Here is a 24,045-nt window from a genome sequence, read left to right on the forward strand (position 1 = left end):
CCCTGGTGGTTGAGTTCACACATCTGGGAAAAGCTGGCCAAGGTCAGGAGTTCAGACCGTGACCTCAAAATGAAGCAATGGATCCTGGAAACTATGGGGCAATGCCCATGAGCTCAACTGCCCTCACAAACACCACTGTCATCAGCTGAGCTGGGAGGTGCCAGACAAGAGGAGCGAGGACATCGCCTTGGTCACTCCTGGGGTCATGGCTGCTTGCCCAGATGTACCATTTATCATGCAGGCGCCACAGATTCCAAGGGCTGGGTTCAGGTTAAGACCAGTGGAAAAGTTAGTGGAATAAATGGCACCTGTGAGTTGTTCTCTTCACTGCTGGGGACCAAATGGCCTGTGATGTAGTGGCACATAAGGGTGTTGGGACTACGCTGTGAGGCTGGGGGCTCACTCTCCCCAGGAATGACCCGTGGTGGAGCAACAAGAGGGGAAAGGGGGACCTCCTGGGGATTTCTTAAGGACATACGGACGTCCTTTGGCAAAACATCCAAAGGGCTTTGGCTCGTTAACTGCAAATCTCCGCTTTGATTTCCTGCCCTTGCCTTTGAGTTTGGCCATGCGACTTGCTCTGGCTAAGGGGATGTTTGTGGACGTGAGGCAGCTGAAGGTTTGAAAAGCATGTGTGCAACTGAGCTATCGCTCTTGCCCTCTGCCGTCACCAGGACGAGAATACGCCCAGGCTGGCCCACGGTCTCAGGAAGAAGGCAGAGCATGAAATGCTTGCCGAGCTGAGCCTGGGTCAGCTGACTGCCAGACACACACGTGATGAGCCCACTCAGAGTGCCCACCTGCCTTAGCCTGCCTCTGGATCCACAGCGGCCCAGCACCGCCAAGGGGAGAGGCAGGTCTGCCGTGGTGCAGGAAAGGTGCTTTGATCTGGGGAAGGTGCTAAGAGGCAGACTGGAATATGGGGCTGGTTGGCTGGTCAAGCACAGGGACGACACACCCCCAAACTGGGGTCGATAACTAAAACTGCTGCTAAGACAACAGTAGATGCTCTATTTATTGAGCGTCTACTATTTGCCAGAAACAGGGCAAAGCACTCCCCATGTACTGTCTGATTTAATCCCTCAGATAACACTTCCAGGGACCTGCTGCTATCACCACGTCACAGAGGAGGAAACTGAGGCTCAGCGTGGTTACACCACTGACTAAAGGTCACAGAGGAGGAGGAGTTCTAATCCTGTCCGATAGGCTGCTTTTAATAGTCCTGAAGCCCGGAATAACTATCATCATCACCAGGTTTCTGCGCCCCAGCCCTCCGGCCTCCCCCGCCACCCCTGGCTTAGCTCATCGATGCCACAGACCAGCCCCTGGAGACCTCTGCTCCTGCTGCCCAGCCTCCCTCGTCAGTTTTCCGGATCAGCTCCCGTGCCCACCTTGCCAGCCTGGCCCAGGCACTCAGTACCAAATAAACTCAGGATAGTTTAAGGTTATCAATAGCCAAGGCCAGAAATAGTAATTCACAGCAGGCAATTTTTCTAAGCTAGGGGCATCAGAGAATTTAGACCCCAAATGCAGATGGATTTTTATTTATTCAAATGTATGTACTCCAGTCAGTTGCCTGTGGGGGTGGGAGGGGCATTGGAGCAGGGCTGTGGGTCTGGAAAGGGAACATTTGGCTACTTGCTCAGCAAACACAGAGCCAGCGGCTTTTCTTTAGCAGGCGATGCCTGGGGACACTGGCCACGCTCAGGTAGACTGGACTGTGTGCTCACGAGGCAGGTGCTGCCAGCCCAGGGAGGACAGTGGCATCAAGTAAGGTCTAAAGCACCAGGGAAGTGAGGTGTCCCTTCTGCAATAGGGTCCAGCTCTGTGTCCCCAGGAGAGGCAAGAAAGAACTCGTAACATGGAGACGTGAGGCTCTAGGGCTGCTGCTCAGAACGCCATGGGAGTGAGGGGTGGGGCCAGCTTCCCACCAAAGGCAGCTGGTGACCGCATGGATGTGTGCATTCACGATCGTGGTGCAGGCACTGAGCCAGGACGAGCTAAGTTTCGTTTGTCAACAAATCAGTTGATAAACTTATAACAGAATCCTGTTAGGGTCCAAAATTCCCAATGCAAAGGAAAATTTAGGAAAAAAAAAATGGTCAGTCTCTCTCTGGACTTCTGTCACCGCCCACAGACATTCTCAGAGGAAGTGGTCACACTGACCCCGTGCCTCCCTAAAGGACGATCCCAAAGGCAGCCTTCCTTGCAGATGTGCCCCGTGAGAGCCCATCTGCCCAATCAGAGGGGCCCAACCAGAAATGCGATTCACCCCAAGCAGGCACCCCACCCCGTGGGCCGTTGCTCTCCCCACCTGTCTGGGTCCTTCAGGGCATCATCGAAGTCTATGCTCATGGCCTTGCACATCTGGGAGAGCGCCAGCAGGTCCTGGGAGAAAGGCTCTTTGGGAAAACGCCACCGGTTGGTTGAGCCAGCTATCCGGCGTTCCAGCCGAATGCTGTGCTATTTGGGAAGAACGAAAGTCTTTTTTAACCTCACAAAAATGTCAGGTTTCCCAAACTGCACAGCAGAAAGAAAATCAAGACGAATTTGAAAATGCTAATTAGTTTTCAAACATGGCCATCTTCTCAAAACAAATATATTCGGTAGACAGAGGATTTCAAGCCACAAAGTAATTTGGAATTTAGGACCTAGGGTAGTCGGTGCAGAGGCCAAGGTCAGGGAGAAAGGTTGTTTCTTTGCAGTTAGCTCTGAAGCACCCACAAGCAGAGATGGGGTTATGCTTCGAGAAACTGTTCCTTAAGTCTTTGTCCTAACGTGTGACTGATTCAGAGAGATGCCAAGTTGGGGGGAACCTGGGTAGCGAATGGTTTATTTTTATTGTGGTAAAATGCACAAAACACAAAACATAAAATTCATCATTTTATCCCTTTTATAGTGTAAATTTAGTGGCATTTAGTATATAGCGTATCACCATCTAGTTCAGAACATTTTCATGATCCGCAAAGGAAACCTCATCCCCATGAAGCCGTGACCCCCAAGTCTCCCCACCTCAGCTCCTAAAAGCCTTTGATCTGCTTTCTGTCTCTGTGGATTTGCTCTTATGGATATTTTATATAAATGGAATTGTACAATGTGTGGGCTTTAAAGTGTGGCTTCTTTCACTTGGCATAATGTCTTCAAGGTTCGCGCATGTTGTAGCAGGTGTTGAATTTCATCCCCTTTTTATGGCTGACTCCTATTCCATTGTGTGGACGGGCCACCTTTTGTTTATCCTTCATCAGTTGGTGGACACTCGGGTCCTTTCCACCTAGAGCTGCTATGAGCACTCGTGTTCGAGTTTCTGTTTGAACGTCTGTTCTCAATCGTTTTGGGTCTCTACGCCCACGCATGGAACAGCTGGGTCTCTGGGCAGGGACTTTTAGATGTTTTTTCAGGACTTTTAGATGATTTCCTTAAGGGAGCAGTAGAATACGCAGCCTGGATGAGGACTTAGACATGGCGGCTGAAGGAAAGCTAGCCAGGAAACGTGCACCACGAGGGACCCACGGGAATGGGTGTAACTGACCCTAAGCCGAGCCGGGCGCCAGCGGTGTGGTGGGGAGACCGGGGATCATGATGGGGAGGGTCCGAGTTCGAATCTCATTATTGCCACTAACTAGGTGTGTGACCTTGGGCAAGCCATTTAATATTTTTGAGCCTCCTGGTCCTCGTATGTGAAATGGGAATAATGGCAATGATGGTGAGGATGAGGACGCTGATGGCGGTGGTGACATTACAATGATCAAACGAAACGGAGCTGGGGAGCCGGGCCTCATCCGGTGCCTGGAATACGGAGGGTGCTGGGGAACTGTGTGATGTGAATCTCGACACAGTCCTGCCGAAGTGTGAGACATGTTCGAAGGTGGCTCAGACAGCAGGATTCTGACACCGTTCCCAGCGGTCAGCCAGCAAAGCCTGAGGTCCCCGTGGTGCAGGACCCTCCCCGCCTGGAAACTTGTAACCAGGTGCTTCCGCTGCCCCTTGGGGAGCTGGTCTACTTACCGGATTCAACATTTTCATGAATGATAGTGGAGATTACGCTGCAGGGGGCGGGGAAGAAGCACCTAGAAGACAAAACAGGTCAAGTTCAAATTTTCAAAAAATTTCCAAAGGGTCTATTCAAAATATTATGGAGGAGACCTGCCTAAAGGATCTATGTTTGGCCACAAAAGTAACAAGGAGTAAAGCCTTGAGTGCGGGTTATCCAATCAAGAGAATATTAAACTTTTAAAGCACAGTAACAGACTGACAACTCTCTGCTTTTGTGCTGAGAAAGTGGCTTAGACAAAGCAAAATAAGAGACAACCTGTGATTCTTCACCGTGTCCCAAGGGATGGAGACCAGAGGGATCTAGGTAGGCTGATCATACAATCTGCTACTTGCGATGGTCCCTGGGCTCCCAGATCCCTAATGTCTCCCAGACTGGAACCCCGAAGCCCCTCCCCACCAAGCCGATCACGAGGGACGGAAAACATTTTCAAGTGGATAAAAAGTACCTGCCACACTTACCACACTGAAGCCCCCTCGCTGACCACGGGCGTTTCCAGGGGCAGCTGGCCGAAGGGAGGCCTTCTCACTGCAGGGGCCTCCGGATTACAGAATCGCTCACCCCTGAGGCTGACTCCTCAGAGCGCTCATGACATCTGGGGCGAGCTTTTATCCTTTTAGGGGCCAAGGTGCTTCGGCAGGGGAGTGCGCCTCTGGTTTCCTCGGGGTGTTGTGGGCACCGTGGCAACGCCAGGAAAGGTTCTGAGCACTTCCTGTTCCAGGCACAGAGCTGAGGGCTGCAGGAGATGTGGCGTCTCACAGAGACCAGCCACTGGGGTGCCACACACTTCCTCCTCCCTCCTTAGGGGAGGAGCAGTGTCATTCTGGAAAAGGAGGAGACTGGTCTGGAGGGTTCTCAGACACCTTCCAGCTATCACACTGCTGGGGAACTTGGTTCATCGAAGTCCTGGACCCCCCACCCATGGGGTCACCGAAGTCCCTGGAGTCAGTACAGCTCGAAAGACCTGAGGACAGCCTTCCTCCAGGGCTTCGCGTGCAGCTTCTCACGTAAATCGTAGAGTGGAACAGGAAAGCAGCTGCTCTGCCTACCTGCAACTATGCTCCAGAAATTATGAACACTCTATAAATGGGAGGTGCCTCTGAATGTTCCCGCCTCCTCGCCCTCAGGTCTGGGATTCTACTCTCCCGACACCCACATTCTGCCTTGCAGAGGAGCTGGTTACGGCGGGGTGGACTATGGCAGCTTAGCCGCCGTGCGTCCCCACAGAGCCCACAACCACATGCAGCCCTTAGGACTAAGTGCTCAAGCAACGTCTCTTGACTTGGATAACTGGATGTAGCAGTACCTACCCCCTACCCGCTGCTCTGCTTCTGCACGAGGATGAGCACTGTGTGTGTGCGTCTGTGTGTGCACACATGTTCACACATGCGAGCGTGTGTGTGTGTGTGTCTGCTTCTGTGTGGGGCACAGTCACATCTCAGCAGATGCCTTTGCACAAATGGGCAGATTCGCTCCCACTTTGTTGCTCCGTCCCCTCCACCCCAACTTTCCCCATGTCAGATTTCAATTAAAGGGTTTGAAATACATTGTCCTGGACCAACGTGTCCACTACGGGCCAGCTGGGGTCCCTCAGGTATCATTTCTGAGGCACAGCCGGGAGCAGGCCCATAGGCGCCCTCTCGTGGCCACTCGAGGTACACGTCCCAGGGTGCCACACTCCCAAGTTCCTAAGCCAGATGCCTGCCTGGCCTTGGCTCCATCCATCACTCCCCACAGGGTCTGAGTGAGGCATCCGGGCCTTCAGCCCACCTCAAAGCCCTCTGCGCGTACACCCCCCATGGAGCTCTAGGTGCTGAGTGATTAGCTAATGTCAAAGACAACAAACACAAATAAGTAGAAATGGTCCCGGCACCTGTCCTTCAAGCCCTTTTTTTTATGGTGCCCTGTGTACTGGCCTGTGCAGTCACCTGGCCCCATGGGCCCAGACAAGTCAGAAATCCCAAGAACAGAGGCCATTAGTGGCTCAGACACCAAAGCTCACGGAGCACAGCTCCCAGCTAGAACTCCTTGTACCCAAATCCCCAATGCCACAGTTATAGGGGATTCTGGTGGGATGTCCAATTTCTTCTTGAATGCTCCAGGGGGAGGCACTCACTGCCTTCCCAGATTGTCCAATTCGGCCCACTCCAACCAGTCACACACGTGGGGAGGCAGTGGGGTACGCTGAAAGAATGCCCAGTCTCGACTCCGGTTCTGGCGGCACTGACCGGCTGTGTGACCCTGGACGCATCCTCGACCCGCCTGGGTGGAAAGTGGAGACCCAGAGTGCCAGGGCCCTGGCATTTTGGAATATCCAGACCTCAGGGCGTGCACGCTGTGTGAGATGAGAGGCCCCGTGGGTACTCAAAGCAGGACCAGGTGACCCCCAAGGTGTGGGTCTTGCCCTCGAGCTAAGTCCTATGTGGCTGGGGGTGGTCTCAGCAATAGGAAAGAAGCACAACTCGTTGTGTGACCTCGGGAAAGTCCTCTGACTCTGGGCTTCAGTTTTCTGGTCTGTAAAACAAAGTTCAGGCAAAACCACTCCTTGGCTCTGCCCACTGCTGACCCCATAATCCCAGGACGTCCGGGTTGGGGCAGCCGGGACTGGGAGGGGAGATGACGCCTGCGCTGGCCCTGGCCTGGCTTCATTCCTTCATTTCAACAAGGTCGAGTGTCAAGTGCGTCTATGGGGCCAGGTGAAAGGCGGGCGCCTGTGCGATTTCATGTGCTCACATCACCTGGAATGTCATTTACCTGACAGATCTCTTGAAGAACGGGCTTACCTTTTCATTGACAATTTTTTGTTACTTACAATGTTTTTAATGTAAATTTATTTTATCAATGAAATATGTTTGCCGGTTGATTCCTACTATTTATTAAATTAACCACATAACTATTTTTAGAAAGTCACTCATGCGCTGCCCTAAAAAAGTCGCCTTTTTTACTTTTTTTACTTCTGCCCCTCTGAGCTCACAGCGCACAGGGTGCGGGACCAGTGAGCTACGGGAACTTGAGGGAGGAAAAACTGAGTGTAGTGAGCGTGTCTTTTAATTCTGATGCTTTGATGTCGTGGGGCCTTGCGGACTCTGGAGGGACACATCCCTCAGCGCTGGCCAATTTGTAGAGATAGTAAAGGACTCGCATACAGGCGAGCCTTCCATCTGCGTACCAACCAATCCAGGGTCCACATCCCAACCTCCTCTTTTATAAGGCTCTCTCACTCGGGGCCACTGTCCCTCTGTCCCCGTACCTGAATCACCCCAGGGCCAGGTACCAAACGACGGTCAGCCCCTATGCCCCAGAGCCTGCTGCAATGATCCCTTCTAGCCAACCCTAAGCCTGCTTACCCTGCCTCACCCGCTCCTTCCTGCGGAAACCCTCAAAGAGGCTTCTGCCCATCGCTGATGCTTCCCAGTGTGGCCCTGGGTGGCTCCTCCTCTTAGGAACTGTAACAAAATATCTTCTCAGTGGCAACTGTCTCCAGACCTGTTAGCCTCGCCATATCTGAATCATAATAAAACCGACATTTTGAAACAATGACCAGGCCTGGGGGTCCCAGGAGGGTCCCCTGCAGGAAGTAAAGCAAGGATGAGCCCTAAGGGAAGAGGAGGTGAGCTGAGATGGGATGACGGGGTGGCAGGGCGAGTGTCCCAGGTAGAGGGCACAGCCTGCGCCGGACTGGACTGGAGAGGTCAGGGCCTACTGAAGACATGACCATGCAGTCTGCTGCCCGGGGTGGGACGTGGGGAAGGGAGGCCAGAAGGGGTCCAGGGACCGATCTCCCAGGACTTCTAGGGGCCAAGGAGTCTGGGTTTTGCCTGGTCCAACCCCTTTTTATCTCCAAGTTGCGTTTCCCAGGTCCTAATAAACCTGTAAGACAGAACTGTGAATTCTCCAGAGTCTTCCATTGCTAATCCAGCCCAGGGAACTCAAAAGCCTGGCTGGGTGCCACCAGGCTGGGGCAGTGCCATGGCACCGCTGACTAGGAGCGAAGCCACTCACTCACATCAGCCTAACAATGCTCACCTGGGCGAGCCCCTGCCGTTCCCAGCCACCGAACAAAGAGCAGGCTTTTCTCGTCTATAGAAACAACCGGGGCAGCCGGCCAGACGCAAGGCAGGGCCCCAGTCAGACCAGTTCACGAATGGAGGTAGGGGCAGCAGCGGGCGCTGGGAGGCATTGAACTTCCGTGTAGAGGCAGCTGTCGGCCTGGGGAATGCAAGGGACGTTGCTGTCGCTGAAGACCAGGCCCCAGCACTGGCCGCCGCATCGCCTGGCTGAGTAACTCGGGCAAGTCCCCAGGTTTCTAACTTCTGTGAGCCTCCGTTTCCTTTCTGTAAAATGGAAATAAACATAGTTCCCACTACCAGATTGTGAGTGAGCGCGCTAAGCCCGAGAGAGCCCGGCGGGTGCTCGAGTGTAAACACCCTTCTCCTGCCGGCAAGCCTGGGTGCGCGAGGACCTCCACCCTGCCCATCGGAACACCCGCGCGCCCGGCTCAATTCTCCAAGTGGAATGTACTGGAAAGCAGATGGGCTTCGCTAAGAAACCTTAGTATCCTACCAGGGCCAAGGATTAAATGAAAGGGCCACAGGCCCAAAGCCAGGCAGTCCTCATTCTGGCCCTGTCACCTCCTTCACCTGCCCCATGCAAGGCCCTGATTGCTCCCCTGAGTCAGGAGCCTGGAATGCAGGTGGCCTCAGGCCCTCCAGATCTCACGCCTAAGGAGCTGAGCCCCAAACCTGAAAACAAAGAAAGCCCCTAGGTCCCCAAGCGTCCCCCACGGCCATCAGTGACGACCACCCTCTTTTCTGTCTCCCTCCGCTCCTCACCTACTGCCCTCCTGAGGCAATCTTGGTATGGAGATAAAGCCACCTTCACCTTGAGAGCCCCAAGGAAATGCTGAGCCGAAAAAAAATGTTAGAAGTTCAAGATTTCCGTGGACCTGGCAAACCCAAGTTCCTGAGAGACGCTGAGAACCTCGAAGGTTATAGCGCCACGGCCAGGGGAGCTCTGGGTGACCGGTCAGGGGCTGGCGTTTTGCGCTCTGCCCACTCACTCAGTACAGCAAAGTAACTAGACTAGTCCTTAGCAGCCATCACAAGGGTGGACATTTACAAGCGTATGTGGCATTATACAAAGCGAATGGAGGAGAAAAAGTGGCTGACCCCAACCCACAGGGGGCTTGGAGGCTGGACACTCTGCACAGTGGCCCCATGGGCAGATATAGTGAGGTGGCCAGGCATGCAGGTGGGACTGAAGCCAGGCTTGGGGCCAGCGCTTCCCAAGCTAGGCTGGGGTGATAGGCAGCAGACAGTGACAGAAGCCGAGGGACCAGTTTCTATGCCCCAAAGGGTATGTGGGTGTGTGGGAGGAGATTAGATAGATAGGTAAATGACAGATTAGATAGATGGCGTCCACTCACACACACACAAATACATAAACACGTACACCTTTACCTTAGTCTGGTCTTCTCCTTCCAGGTGAGATTTACTGAGATACGCAGCCTGAGAACTGTCTCCATGACGACTGCATCTAATACAGAGCAAAGCTTCGTATTGCTTCCTTAAGCCCTCCCCAGAATCATCTGACCCAAGTCAGAATCTCCTACGAGCCTCTTAGGAACTCGGCTTACAGACACCCCCAGGGCTCCCCCTAGTGGTGTCTGCCATCCATCACTGCAATGAGCAATAAACGCACCTTGTTCAATCACAGGTGGGCTCCCGGTGGCCTTTGGCTGGAGTCATTACAGTGACACCATTCACCTGGGTTACCCACTTTAGGAATTTAGCCTAAGGAGAGACTCATGTTCATAAACGTGCATGCAAAAGGATACTCATTTCCTCACCCATGCATAATGATAGCAAAACACTGGACATAGTATAAATGTCCACTGGCAGGCCGGTGGTTAAATACATTTGGTACCACTGAACACGTGCGACCATTCAAAATGATGGCAGAGAGCTATATTTGTCGATATAAACATTAACCATAACGCAATGGCCACATTAGAGTATTAGGCTAAAAAAAGCTTACAACACAGTACGCGGGGCCACCACAGACGGCCCACTAGTGTGGAACCACACAACTCCAAATAATTCTACTTTTATAAAGACAAACATTTCAGACATCGAGAAAAAAGTATAGAAAAAGAAACATGAAAGCATGGACAGTTATCATGTCTTGGTTTGAGGCTTATGGGTGGGTTTTTATTCTCACCTACATTTTAGGTTATCACTCGAGTGATAATAAGCTTCCGGGAGACAGGAGCCGGGCTGTTGAGAGAACGGGGATGAGGAGAGACACCGGGGCGAGGCGGAGGGGCGGGCCCAGAGGAGCACCTGGATGAGCGGCTGCGGCTGGACTGGGCAGATGTTGCTGTGCAGGGGGACAAGGCAGGCCCCTGTCTTGGCTTAGAGTCCTGGGTCATCGAAGTCTCAGTCTGCTTTCTAAGCTTATACCCCACACCACATATGTCCCCCAAAAAGATACGTCCACATCCTAACTTCCGCTACCCATGAATGTGACCTGATTTGGAAAGAAGGTCTTTGCAGATGTAACTGAGGATCTTAAGATGAGATCATCCCGGATTCGGGGTGGGCCCTAAATCCTGTGACTGTGTCCTAATGAGAAAGCAGAGGGATCCGAGACAGAGAGGAGAAAGCCACGTGAAGACAGAGGCAGAGACCGGAGTGACGCAGCCACAGGCCAAGGGATGCTGGCCGCCACCAGGAGCCGGGAGGGACGTTGGCACAGGCTCCCTCAGAGCCTCCAGAGGGAACAAACCCCACCGACACTTTGATCTTGGACTTCAGGCCTCCGGAAGCATGAGAGGATAAATTTATGTTGTCTGACGCTGGTAAGTTTGTGGTGATTTGTGAAGGCAGTCCTGAGAAGCAAAGACACTGTCTCAGCCCCTCCCTCCCCCCATATGCCCACCCTGCAGCTGGGGTCCCTGAGGATCAGGGGCAATTAAGGAATCTAACTAACGACAGGCACATATCCCTAGTTTAATCTCAAAAGTGGCTTAACGACCTGTCTCCCACCTGTAATTGATCATCCTTTCCCGTTCCTTTAGAGGGAATGGATATTTCAGGGTTGATCTGCATACAATGAGGGAACAGGCAGGAAGAATAACAGCCTGCTTCTTCCTTGAGCCAATAAAGGAAACTAGATTTTGCCCCCTAAAAGTCAAAGGGACTTCTTAAAAACAAAATCCAAGCTAATTCAATACATTCACTTAATTATTTAAGTAGTAAGTCAATATTTCCTATTAGTTTCTACTTACAAACACAGCCACGATGACGAAGGAAATGTTATTTAGATCTGTGGACAAAGGAGTGAGCCCAGACAGAGAAGAGTGAAAAGCCAAATCTGATTGGATTTAACAAAGGCAAGAAAAGACTCAACCCTTGCCAGAAAATAAATCACAGCCACACATATTGCCAAGATCCAAAGAAAAAAATTTATTTACAATAGAGAATTTTATTTGAAACATGCATTTTCTTTCTTTCTTTTTTTTTTTTTTAAACAAATCAGCAAATGCAGATCAAGTTTACACTCCTTAAGGCAAGAGTCCCTGTGTAAGCTGTACGTGGTCATATTAAACCCAAAAGCCGCTCACCCTGGGAACTCATGTACAAAGGGCAAGGCCAAGGTCAGCGATGTGTCTTTTATTACAGAAGCAGACAATCTCCCTGATACAGGAACTCTGAGGTCAACTTGCTATGAATGATACTAAGAAAAATGCAAACCGATAGCAAGAAATCCTGATAGTCTCCTTAGTACTGCATACAATCAAATCAACATTATTTAGAAAGTAAATACAGCAGTGCATACAAAAAAGTGAAAACAGGACCTGTCCACCGAACCAGGACAGCAGTGTGCCGACGCTCCTATTGCACGCAACGGTCAAGTCCAGACATTTGGTTCAGAGTTAGCTTTTCCCCATTTTGGCAATCAGTTCATCGCAAATCTTGGTGAGTTCTTCTATCTCTTTATTCTGCAAGTGAAGACAAAAAAAAAAAGAGGTTGCCGAAATCTCTTGGTTGTCTGAAGTCAAGTCAATCAGAATGGCCACTGGCTTTTTAGGGGCAAGGGGTTCTCCAGGCCTCTTGGTTCTCCTGAGAAATGACTTGGAGCCGAACAATCTATATACATCCCAGCTCTAGCTGTGCGATGTAGGGCAAGTTACACAACCTCTCTGAGCCTTAGTTTCCTTATCTCTGAAATGTGGATGATCGCATCTGTCTGAGAATTAACGAAAAGCGCCACAGTGACCAGCATATGATAAAGGCCTAACGAGTATTGGTTCTCTTCCTCTGATTTGCCTCTGAAGGATGTGGACACTAAGGGGTGAGCTGGTGTGAGCTCTTCGGGGGCTTTTTTGAGATATGCCTCCAGGAGGGGTTAAGCAATTCTACCTGAACGGGGATCGCTGACATTACTCGGAGGATGCCGGATGAGGCAGTGCCGTGACACAAGAGGTCGTGGGGAGGGGAGGCGACAGACAGAGAAATGGCTTCAGGTGTTCCTCGTTCCATGCCTGTCCTCTGAAGCCCCATCCAGGGGAAGCACACGTGCACCCCACTCCAATGATCTGACAACACTGTCCATCCTCTAAGAACAGGGATCCAGTGTGTCGACGCCTCCATCTTGGCAGTGGGGCTTTGCTCTCCAATGGGCTAGATGTTGACTTGACGCTGAGCCGGCTCAACGGCCCACCCCGAATGGCCCTCTCTACAGGGGCTAGATCTTTCGGATATCCTGAGAACATTTTGCAGCCAGCTTTCCCTCCAAGTCCCCATGGAAGGTGCATCTGGATCTTAACCTCAAGCCTGTCCCCTGAGGCTGTACTGAGGCCCCTCCTCAGAAACTCGGAACCACCTATGACAGGTTCCAGCCTGGAGCCACGTGTCCTGTTTCCAGGTTGGGCTCCTGCTGCCACTCACCACTGTGCCAGCGCCTGGGAAGAATCCAGCTCCTCAGTGGAGAGGAAATTCAGTGCTCGCTGCAGTCCTGCCTCCCCCAGCCCCCGCCAGCAGAGAGCCCCGCCTGGAACACCACCTCAGCCTACCTCCTGTCGAGAGTTCATGGCTTTGAGAGGCTCAGCTCTCAGAGGTGCTGAAAGGCCCGTTGGAAGATGAGGCTCTGCAGAGAATGCAGCACAGACCACTAATCCTGAAGCTGCTGTTCCCGACACTCCTGCCGCTGCCGGGCCGCTAATGGTGATATTTCATCTACTTGGAGTGCTTTCCATGTGCTGGTCACCATGCTAAACACACCCCGGGCACTGTGGCCTCCCTCCGTTCTCACGATAGTCCCTTAATGGATGCCCTGGACGTCGCCACTGTTCAGTGAGAAGACTGGGAGGCTCAGAGAAGTTAAGCGTTGCGCTGGTCAGATGTGGCAGGCATGGAATGCGAATCCGGGCTGGCCTGGCTCCCACACAGCTTAGCTGTTTTGCTCATCAACGTAACGTCTAGTGACTGATGGCTGCTGAGAGGCAACAGCAGACCCACTAGCTGCCGACTCCTGGAGGTTCTCCACGCTCAGTCTTGGCAGCATCAGCCCCACCGCCTAGCGAACTGCCTCGTGATGGAGCTCAGCTCACAGGACAAAACCCTTTATGAAGTGCTGACGGGGCTGTTCCTGTAAGAACAGCCTGGGGAAATCACGCCTCTGAATCTTTTAAAAATAGAGACTGTCCCCTCTCTATCACTTTAGGGAAGAACTCTAATTCATTCCTGTCAAGTTTTCTTTTAGGACAAAATTACATTTCCACGTACGTTTGTATCTTTTCTGTTATGGAACACGCGCAACTCAATTTCTTCCTTGTCTTCTAGTTTGCAAAACACTTAGCGTCACCTTCATTTTGCAACTGAATACAGTCTGAACAGCCCAGGTGCCTTGAAAACATCTATCCTGCTTCACGTTTTACCTCTACTTACCTAGACTGCCTCAAACTGATGCAACTTAAACACCATCAAATCCTGATGGAAACCGGAGGGAATGATCTCAAACGACCAAACTGTTACATTTCTCCCTGGAAACATTTACTATACAACTCCCTTAACGCTCGAAGTAACTGGGGAACGTGGCCTTTCATTTAAAGGAATATTCCATTTTTCAAGAGTCACCGAATGTGCTATATGTGGATTATCAACATTCGAAGAATAAAAGTAAACACCCACTCAACACTAAAACTGCAGCGACGCTCGGTAAGGGCTGAGTGACTGAGCACGTGCTGGCGTTTGATGGTTCTAAGTTCTGCTCGTCTCTGTGGTCACTGACGGAACCACAGTCGGAGCCCGGAAGACAGGTGCTTAAACATACACAGCACAGTCCAGGCTCCTTCTTCTGTGAAAATACAAGTCTCTAATATTAAACTTCTCAGTGGCCGTTTGTCTTTTTCACCCCAAGAGGAAAAGATAAAGGATGGAAATGACCTGGTAACATGAGCACCCTGGGTAACCAGGACTGAGCGGACTGTGGGGCAGAGGCGGCTGGAGGCTGAGCTAGCACTTAGCCTTGAACCTCAGGGAAATTCATTCAGTTACTAGAGCCATATACTCCTCAGCGCCAGACGGGATCATCTAGCATCTGGTTTAGTCCCCCAACATTACAAACCTAGACACCCGAGTGAAGCACGAGGCTTGCCCTGAGCAGGGTGGGGCAAGGACCTGAGGCCCCTGTCCCAGGGGTCTTTCCTGACACCGCATGGGTGAAGTGAGAGGCAGTATCTGCCCCTGCAGAGATCAGTACTGCTTGGCCCAGATGTCCTTGGGGACCCCAGCCAGCCCCACTGGAACCTGGCTGGGTGTGGGCATAGGAGGGGGCCCAATGTGAAGCCATCTGGGAGACATGCCAGACTCCTGATGCCACCTGCCTACAAAGGACCCCCCACGACTGCCCATCAAGGCCCCAGTGCATGAGAAGTGCTGCTAGCCCAGGCTACTGGGCTCTCTGATGACTATCCTGGGGAGCCCTCAGGCTCAGTAAGTCAGCCAGTATTGGGTTGCAGGTTTGAAAACACACCCGGGGAGGGGGCCTGCCCGGCCTGCACTCACCCAGACTCAGAGACTCACATGGGCTCCTGGGCAAAAGGGACTTCTCATGTGGACACCCGGGGAGACACTGTATACAGCTGACCGAGCACCACATTGGAAATCAGAAAACCTGGGGACAAGCTGAGGGACTTCAGAAGGAGCCTCCACCCATCCATAGAAAGACGAGGACACGGCCCATCCTCTGCACCAGCCAGTCGCTTCTGCATCTACCCACTCGCCAGCGTGCATGCTAAATGCTGGAGTTAAAGTACCACGCCTGGCCCACTGCAGGGGCTTAACAAATACTTGACAAATAAACGAACGCTGAGAAGGAACGAAAAAGGGCAATAAACACCCCAGTGAGCAGCTAGTCCAGGGAAGGCAGAGAGGAGGCCAGTCTCAGGGCTGGCATTAAGCTCGCTCTTCAGAGGGAGGGCAAGGCTCTGCTCACGGAGCAAGGACTCATCCCGGGAGGGCCGCTGCGGAAGCCCAGCCTCTGGTCATCTGAGCGTCCCGCCAGCCCTGCCTGCCTGCCTGGAAGCCACTGCCCGGGCCTCTTACCTTCTGCTCCAGTGTCCTTTCCAGGGCGTCCACTCGCAGCTGCTCCTTCCGCAGGCTGGCCTGGTAGGCAGCCTGCTCCTGCTGGGCCTTGCCTCGGACCTGGGCGATCTCGGCGTTGGCCCTGTGGGAACGGGGGTGAGGGGAGGATTCGGAAATTATCATCCTCCTCTGTGGATGCCTCCCATCTTCTCCCTCCCAGCTGGGGGAACTATTAGGCTCCAGCTCCCACCAACAAAGGCCCAGCACAGGGGCCCACGAGAGCCCCTATTCCGAACCCTCACTGTCATAATGCTGAGGTGCTTTGAGTGGGTGCCCTGGAAATTATGCACCCTTTGCTTATCAACGTGCATGACCGTGGAGCATGCGCTCATCACAGACTGTACTGAATTGTTCTGAAAAGCCGACTCAATGACAGGGGTGCTGTCGGAGCCCCCAGCCTGCCTCGGGAGCGGCCCCGGCCGCGTTACCTGTCCAGCTTCTCCTCCGCGTGCACCTTCAGGGCCTGGTACCTCTGCTCCTCCTTCTTCACTCGGGACAGGTACTCCTGCGCACACTTCTTCAGCACCTCTTCATTCTGACACAACAGAGGACAGGGGTCGAGCCCACAGAAGAAATGCCGACGAGTGCTGGGGACCCCGAGAACTCTCTGATGACCAAGTCTGACTCCCCAGCCTGCAAGGACGGCCTTCCAGAAACCCCACCGCCACTCCCCGCCTGATCCGCCCCTCCACGCCCACCGTCCCGAGCACAGCCGTACCTTGCGGAAGCCCTCCAGAACCTCCTTCATCTTCTCATATCTCCTGAAGAGGTCGGCCAGAGACTTCTCCACGGAGTTCAGGTCAGCTAGGGCTTGCTCCTTCTCCAGGACCAGCTGCTGGACCGTTTGGTGCGAGACCGACTTCTCCCTCTGCTCATCCTCTGGCAGAAGAGACAGGAACAAAACCATGGAGCCCATGGAACCTGAGCCTGGTCTCAGGGGCCAGCAAGGTCTCAGTCTAACCGGTGGGCATCTCAGACTCAGGAAACCCTTCCCCGAAGCCCACCCGGACTCTGCCTCTAAAGGAACAGACCCCACAGCCCCCGCATCTCAAACCCAGGCCTGTGCAGTAGTAGATGGGATGGGCGATAGCTACTATTCTTAGGTCTGATCAATGCAGCCCCGTAAAAGTCTACACTGTGGACCCCAGAGAGTCCACCTGGTTGTTGACAGCAAACAGAGAGATCCACAGGTAAAAAAGAAAACATCACTACTGAGTTTTGTGTTGGGCAAGGTTAAAAGATCCTGTAGCCCGGCCTGCAAGGGGCTGGGCTTCCTAAGTGTCACCAAAATAAAGGGATGGCCATTGGGAAAGAAAACGGTTTCTTCATTGTTAAAACACCCATTAACCCAAAGTCCACGTCGCCGTCACCCCGCAAAACTCTGCTCCACACGGAAAGGGGTATTTTCTCTGATAGAGCAAGTGTCTTAATTCTGAGCCAAGTGGAACTAATTCTGTCCAAGTGAGTTTCTCAGTTATGTACAAAAGGATTAAATTCTGGCCCCGCTCAGAGTGGCTGGTCCTGGTGAAAGGGACTGCTCTGCCCTCAACCCCACCTCTGGGCCATCATGTGTTAACACTCTGCCCAAACGCCTTGAAAACCCTCACGTTTAAGGGTAAGGCTTTCTCTGACCACGCTGTGTGACACAGCCCCTTGCCCGCATGGTGCTCTCTCCTGCATGCCGACCTGATGCTCATGCAGGTGGGTGACGGACCTTTTGTTGTGGTGTCTGGGAGACTGGTGACAGCAGAGAACGGGGAAGAGAGAAGTCCCTACTCAGAGCTCCTGAGGGAAGGGCCTCTGCACACCTGCCCCTCTGTCAGCCCCAGGTCACCAGGTCACCAGGGAGGGGGCTGCCTGCTGCCCGGAATGGCCTCCAAGGGTGGCCGCCATAGGATGGATCGAATCTGGAAATGACGACAGTCATAACAACACAGCAGCTGTGCGTGCTGCGCTCGTCCACCTGTCAGACCCCATGCTGACTTCCCATCGGATGCTCCCACGCCAGCACCCAGCACCCAGACTCTGTTCCCAGAAGTCTAAACCAGGTCGCCTCACTCCTGCTCAGAGTCCCCCAGGCGCCTGGGAGTAAAACCCCAAACCCCCACACGCTTCGCCTCTGCCCTCTGTGCTCATCACGAAGGCCCCCATGCCCTGGGGCTCAGCGCTGCTGTGCCCTCTGCCAGGAGAGCGGGCCCCAGAGCTTCCCACAGCCCCCAGGTCACCTCCCCGGAGGTGCTCTCTCTGAGCATCCGTGGGAGACACCTCCTCTCCACTCCCTATCCTCATATCAGACGTGTGTGTACACATGTCTGCTGGTGGCACATCTCCCCCAGGACGCACGCCCCACAAGGGCAGGGTTCTGAGTCAGTTTTGTCACTGCTCTGTCCCGGGGCCTATGACAGTGGCTGACTCATGGTACACCTCAACACATGCCCATGCAATGGATGAACGAGGGGCACCTGGAAACAACCCGAGGTAGGTCTCTAATCTACATTTCACAGCAGGCGACAGGGTTGGAGAAGCTAAGTCGCTTGTCCACTGAGCAAGTGGCAGAGCCAGACCTGAACCCACAGCCGTGCTCAGAGCTACGTCTCTGCTCGGACTTCCGAGTAACAGACCTAGAAAGAAGCAGCTCCCTCAAAAGCAGGGAGAGGCTGTTCTGGGTGCCTTCCCCCAGATCGGCGTCTTGCTGTGCCCCACAGTCGGGCGCCTTTGTGTGTGCCCTGTGGAGGGAAGAGGGCGCACAGGGGCCCCGCCCTAGTGTCAGCTCCGGCTCACAGGTCCTGACTCTGGGGGTCCTAAGGCCTCATTTACAAAATAAGGGGTCTTCCCACATGAGCATGCATCCAAACCAGAGGGGTTTGTTCAAACACAGACTGTTGCACCCCAGCACCGAGTTCCAATTCAGTAAGTCTGGGTGGGGCCAAGAATTTGCATCCATGACACTGTTCCCCCGCAATGCTGAGGCAGCTGGTCCAGGGGGCGTGCCCAGGGAACCGCAGGCCCGGAAACTGCCCAACGTCCCTCCAAGCCTGCCTCTCAGAGCCCCGCAGCAGGGTAGAGCTGAAGGACCCAGAGCCAGAGTGCCCAGGCTCGAGTCCTGGCTCTGCTGTTCCCAGCTGGGTGGCCTGAGACAGGGTGTATAACCTCTGAGCCTCAGCCTCCTCATCTGAACGAGGGATCACAGTGTTTATCTCATGGCCTTTTGGGGAAGAGTGAACAAGAAAATGTATAGAAAACCTTTAACCCAGTTCAGTGACCCGTCATCAACACCCCCAAACTGGCGAGCTGCGGCGTCGCAGGGACCCGTGGAGGGGGAGCGTGACATGCGGCAAGAACAGAACCGCCAGCAATCTGCTCGCTACATCCTGACTCCTAAGAAGGGGCGTTTCCACGCCTCGCCAGTGATCAGATGCCTTTCATTCTCTGAATTTTAGCTGATTCCTCAGCACGTCGTACGATGCACGTTCCGGGCTGGTTTGAGGTCATGTATACATTTCGCTTGGCTTGGAAAGGGGTCGTTTATCAAATGGCGTTCATCTGATTTCCTGGATCTGAGACTCAGTCGGCCTCAGCGGTTTCCATTCCTCCCCACATAACCCTCGTAAAAATAGAATCTCCCCGCTCCCAAGAGACCGAGAAGGCGACAATGCCTCACAAATCTTGTTGTAAATTACAAACGCAGTTGGGTTCTTCACATCAGGAAATCGGCCCCAAACCCAAGATGCTCCAGACTCAACCACAAAATGATATCGTGAAGATCTTCTGGCTTTTCCAGGCAAAACATTATGAAACCGTGTGGGGATGCAGCCAAAACACACAAGCAAGAGTAACAAAAATAGAGAAGTAAACAAACAAACAAAGGTTGCAATGGGCAGGTGTCAAATCAGGTGAAAAGCATTTACTTACCGGGCTTGCCTGTTTGTTTTGCAAGCAAAGGGCAAGAAGCAACAGAAAACGGAAGCAAAACAGAGAATCAGGGCAGTTGTTAGAAAGCAAGAAAAAAAAAAAAATCAATCGCAACGACCCGCAATGCAGAAAGCACAGAAGTCTCTTCCTGTTCTGAATTCTGAATATTCACTACCTGAACATAAAACAATCTCTTTTAGGAACATGTGACGAGAACGGACAATGATGGCAGGACAGACGTCGCGTTGATGCGAAGCACGTGTGACAGTGGACCGGAAGCCACAGAGCCAGGCCCGAGCCGGGAAGGGCGCAGTGCGGGTGGGTGGAACCCAGTTTTAACTTCAAAACGCTATGCTAGTCACTCTGGTCCTGAACGGCCAAGCTCTCTGGGCCTCAGTGTCCCCTTCCACAAGGAATGCTGGTTAGGTGAGTGAAAATGAGAAGAAAAACACGGAATCCGGATGAGAAATATGGGTGTTTCTTCCACACACGGGGAGACTCATGGCTCACGCGCAGAGAAGGCACATCCCGCCCAAGGCCGCAGCGAGTCCCAGCTGTGCTTTAGCCCTCAGTCTCCTCCAAGGACACGAGGACCTCAACATCTACGGGGGCCCTGACCCATGACCTGCAGGAACGATGGACGGATGACAACCACAGATGCGCCCCTTTCTGATGAGAACAAACTCTGGGAAAGTGGACGATGACAGCGAAGGAATGAGCGAGGATGGGGGATGAGGGACGGACACACGGTGAGACGTCACCCTGAGGGATAATGCTGCTCGCCCCAGGGACACTGCAGGGGTCTCGCGGAGCAAACCGGGAGACCTCCAAACCCCCTAAAATGAAAACATTCGAAAGGGGCAAGTTCCCAGCTCTTAAAGCGAGGGACCCTCAGCCTAATACCAGCTCCCTTGGGTGGGGGCGGGAAGGAGAGGCTTGAGGGGACAGGGGTGGGCGTGTGTGGCCGTCAGGGTCCCTTCCACACGGACCATCTAGAACTGAAACTGCTCTTCTCACTACTCTCAGAGTTGAATAAGCTTTCTCTCGCTTCGAGGACAGGCCACTTGTGCAATGAGAGAGATTCTTACTCTTTTGGTTTTCAAGAGGGAATGTCTTGTATCAAAATTGCCAGCCAAGCAATGCAAGATGGCTCTGGGCAGCCTTCTCTGAGTGGCACAGGCTCCTGGCCCTTTACCCCCATTTCGATATCGGCCTAAACGTCATCACCAAGAGCAAAAATGAAAACATATGACTCTGAGACACAGAAGGACGTCTCCAGATGAGCCACTGTAGGTCTGAGTGGCGTTTTCACATCCCAAGGCTCCAGGAGGCCAGAAGGCTGGGTTCAGCTTGCCAAACACTGTATATTGGAAGACATAAATCCTTCATCCCGGCCATGTTCACCAGCAGTTTCAATTCCAAGAGCTTTGTTTTTTTTTTATCTCATCCATACGTATTCATAAATTCTTATACCAATTTAATAAAGAGGTTTCATTTGATAGAAAGCAGACACTGTGAGGCTAATCCTTAGAAACACCCGAATGGGCTTCCTCCTGAGCCTTTATTATATGGCCTTTATTATAATAAATCAAATTTAAGGTGCTTTGAATGGAAAACAACTGTCAGCCTCTTCACCATTCCCAAGGCTGCTCTCATATTTCTCTTGGGAGAAGCCAGAGGTGCGGTTCGACACACATCTAAACATTTGAAAGAAACGGGTCATCTGCTAGCACAGTTTCAAACTTGGACACAGAAACTATGGTTTGCAGAGAGCTGGGGTTTTACTTCATATATTTTTAGGAACACAAGATTTTTATTAAAAACTGGTGTCATGGACCTAAGCGAATAAATAAATAGGAAAGCAAAAACCCTGCCTCCCCTTAGAGTCATAACATCATTTTTGCATCATGATCGTTAGTATAAAAAAAAAAAAAAATGAGCTTGGAACGTCTGCAAAAGCCTTTTCGTTAATTACCAAAAAAAAAAAAAAAGAGACCGTATGTGCAGTGTAACTCGTCACTCGAGGCCTTGTTTTACTACAAGCCAAAGCGACCTGCAGTCCTGGCTGCCAGGATGCTGTGTCGAGGCGGGTTCCGAGGCAGTGTCCAACCTCAGGGAGGGAGCGCTGCCATCAGGTGCCTGGGACTGCCCCATCACAGGGGAAGCGGGGGGCGGGCAGCTGGACGGACACACGCTCTACTACCTTTGCCCTGGACCGGGTATAAAGGCTGAGGCGGGTATTGTGTCGCTTGAGTTTAAACTACTTTAGGGTTTAGGGATTTGATTCCTAGTCTCTCCCCCAAACATTGCAGGAACCAACACAATCTCTTTCTTCAGGAGGTGGGCAGTCCTGGCTGGGTCACGTGATGCCCACTGAGGTGACTCCCATGGGCATGGAGAATGCTGAGGGACCTTCTAGCAGATGTTTCCAGGAGGCCCCCAGGCTCTCTGTTCTGGAGTGCTGCCTCCCCCCACCCCCGAAGGACCTCACACTCTAAGGGGAGCATGCCCCGAGTCTATCTTCAAAGCCCCCGTAGTTTAGAACCCTCAGGCAGGCCTGAGCCCCAGACAGGCAGGACACTCACCTATCATCTGGGCGATGGTCTTCTCGTATTCGGCCACTATTTTCCTGTAACACAAGTGAAAATGTCTTGGAATCATGACAACAAACTGGTTTTAAATTTCACACGAGGCCCACGTGCTGGACATCATCATCCTGACCAACGTACAGGGGACAGGTCTTATTTGTCACAGTCGGCTCCCTCTTCCACATTGGAGAGGTTCATTTTCCTAGTGTATCACTCTGGACGCCGCTCCCTGGTGCAAACGCTCGATGTCACCCCACTGCCCCCTGATAAGAAACAGGAGGCCAAACCGTAAGCCGGACAAACAAGGCCTCTGCCACCTGGGCCCGATATCCCTCAGCCATCTCCCGAGCACAGTGGTTCAGTGAAAACAAATGATTTCCTGTTTGCTCGGGGCTTTCTCATCGCCAGACCCTTGCCCGTGCCGTTCACGTCCCCTCTCTATTTCCAACTCCCACAGTCTATCTGATTCTCAAGGTCCAACTCAGATGTTATGTCCTCCAGGAAGCCTTCCCTGATTTCTCCTTAGAACTCTTTAACATTTTATCTGAATCTTCTTCTAAAACAACTCATTCATCTGGCATTAGAGTATTTGACTGGAAGTTTCTCAAGGCCCAGGGCCACTCCTCAGTCACCTGTGTTTGATGGGGTCAGGGCTGGGGAAGCGGGTTAGAAAGAATAGCACGTCTTGGGTAGCCTCGATAAACTGTAGCTGAACAAAAGTACTAAGGTCCCCTGCTTGTGAGAATGCCTCACTGCTGCCCCCAGGTGGAAGAAAAAGCCTCCCACCTATCCCAACCCCAAGTCAATCTTCTGGAAAGAACCTTTTGAAGAAGACTTGGATAATGGAGGTTTCACCTACATGATCCAATAACTATTCTCTGCAAGAGGACCAAGAGCTGCTCACCACCAACACACCCAGTGCCCTGAGTTACAGTTGACCTTGCCTCTCTTGGCTGCGTGACTTGGACTATGTCAGTCTTGAATGCCGGAGGCTCAGCTTACTCCCCAGTACGGTGAGGATGACTCTAGACCCTGACTTTCAGGGCTGTGGGGGAAGTTAAATGAGGTTAAAAGGGATAATAAAAGCAGAGTGCATCCTTTAAAGTCTAAAGGCCTCGTAGCTGCTGGGCATCTGTGCCTGGCTCCTCGACAGTGGCCCCAGGTCAGTGCCTCACCCCAAAGCAGACCCATAGTAAGAAAGGTAACCATGCATGAGCCCAGTGGGTTCTTTCTTAATCTTACACAGAACTTATTCAGGTTTTCTGCGATTAAACAACACCTCCCAGTAACCCAGAACCAGAAATCGGAGATGGATCTTCGTGGCTGCCCCATCCGAACCCATCACCACTGAGGACAGAGGATAGACCACAGCAGGTGAGGGACGTGTCCTCTCAGCAGTGCGGGGAGGCCAGAAGCCTCAAGCTGCTTCAGGTGAGCTGTATTTTCATCTCATCCTCAGGATGACCCCAAGAGGCGGTGCCCTCACTGTCCCCAGAATTGCTGACGGAAATATCGCGGCACAGGGTCATTCAGGAACCTTCCCTGGACCCCAGGACCACTAAGTGGCAGGGCTAGGCTTTGAGTCCGGACACTGGACTCAGGAGCCTTGTTCACAGCCCTTACGCTCTGCCACCTCTGGGCACTGAAGTTTACTCCTCTTTTACAGATGACAAAAGTCAAGCACGGAGTTAAGTGACAGGCCCAGACGCAGCTGGGAAGCAGAGCTTGATTCTTACCCAGTCTGGCTCTAGAGAGTGACAGGGCTGACATCTGGGCCATCAGTATACCAGTACAGCCCTTGACACTTGAAACCCCACCATACCAGTGAGTAAAGAGCACCCCCTGG

General features: G+C 52.5%; 2 protein-coding genes across 2 annotated transcripts in view; both read right to left on the reverse strand.

Annotated features, from left to right (window-relative positions):
- The window catches only part of BTBD16 (BTB domain containing 16), a 41,554-nt gene extending 32,747 nt beyond the window's left edge, over positions 1-8,807 (reverse strand). The window contains exons 1-4 of the mRNA XM_039870798.1: positions 7,399-8,807; positions 4,513-4,787; positions 4,006-4,067; positions 2,315-2,463 (exon numbers count right to left, since the gene is read on the reverse strand). Coding sequence (XP_039726732.1) covers positions 2,315-2,463; positions 4,006-4,023 — 167 coding nt within the window. The 5' untranslated portion in view covers positions 4,024-4,067; positions 4,513-4,787; positions 7,399-8,807. The remainder of the gene's footprint in view (positions 1-2,314; positions 2,464-4,005; positions 4,068-4,512; positions 4,788-7,398) is intronic.
- A 2,684-nt stretch (positions 8,808-11,491) lies between these two features.
- The window catches only part of TACC2 (transforming acidic coiled-coil containing protein 2), a 173,555-nt gene continuing 161,001 nt past the window's right edge, over positions 11,492-24,045 (reverse strand). The window contains exons 20-24 of the mRNA XM_039870890.1: positions 22,197-22,240; positions 16,418-16,578; positions 16,128-16,234; positions 15,661-15,781; positions 11,492-12,053 (exon numbers count right to left, since the gene is read on the reverse strand). Of these exons, the coding sequence (XP_039726824.1) occupies positions 11,988-12,053; positions 15,661-15,781; positions 16,128-16,234; positions 16,418-16,578; positions 22,197-22,240 (499 nt within the window). The 3' untranslated portion in view covers positions 11,492-11,987. The remainder of the gene's footprint in view (positions 12,054-15,660; positions 15,782-16,127; positions 16,235-16,417; positions 16,579-22,196; positions 22,241-24,045) is intronic.

The sequence above is a fragment of the Pteropus medius genome, unplaced genomic scaffold, assembly GCF_902729225.1.
Source record: "Pteropus medius unplaced genomic scaffold, Ma_sr-lr_union100, whole genome shotgun sequence".
NCBI lineage: Eukaryota > Metazoa > Chordata > Mammalia > Chiroptera > Pteropodidae > Pteropus > Pteropus medius.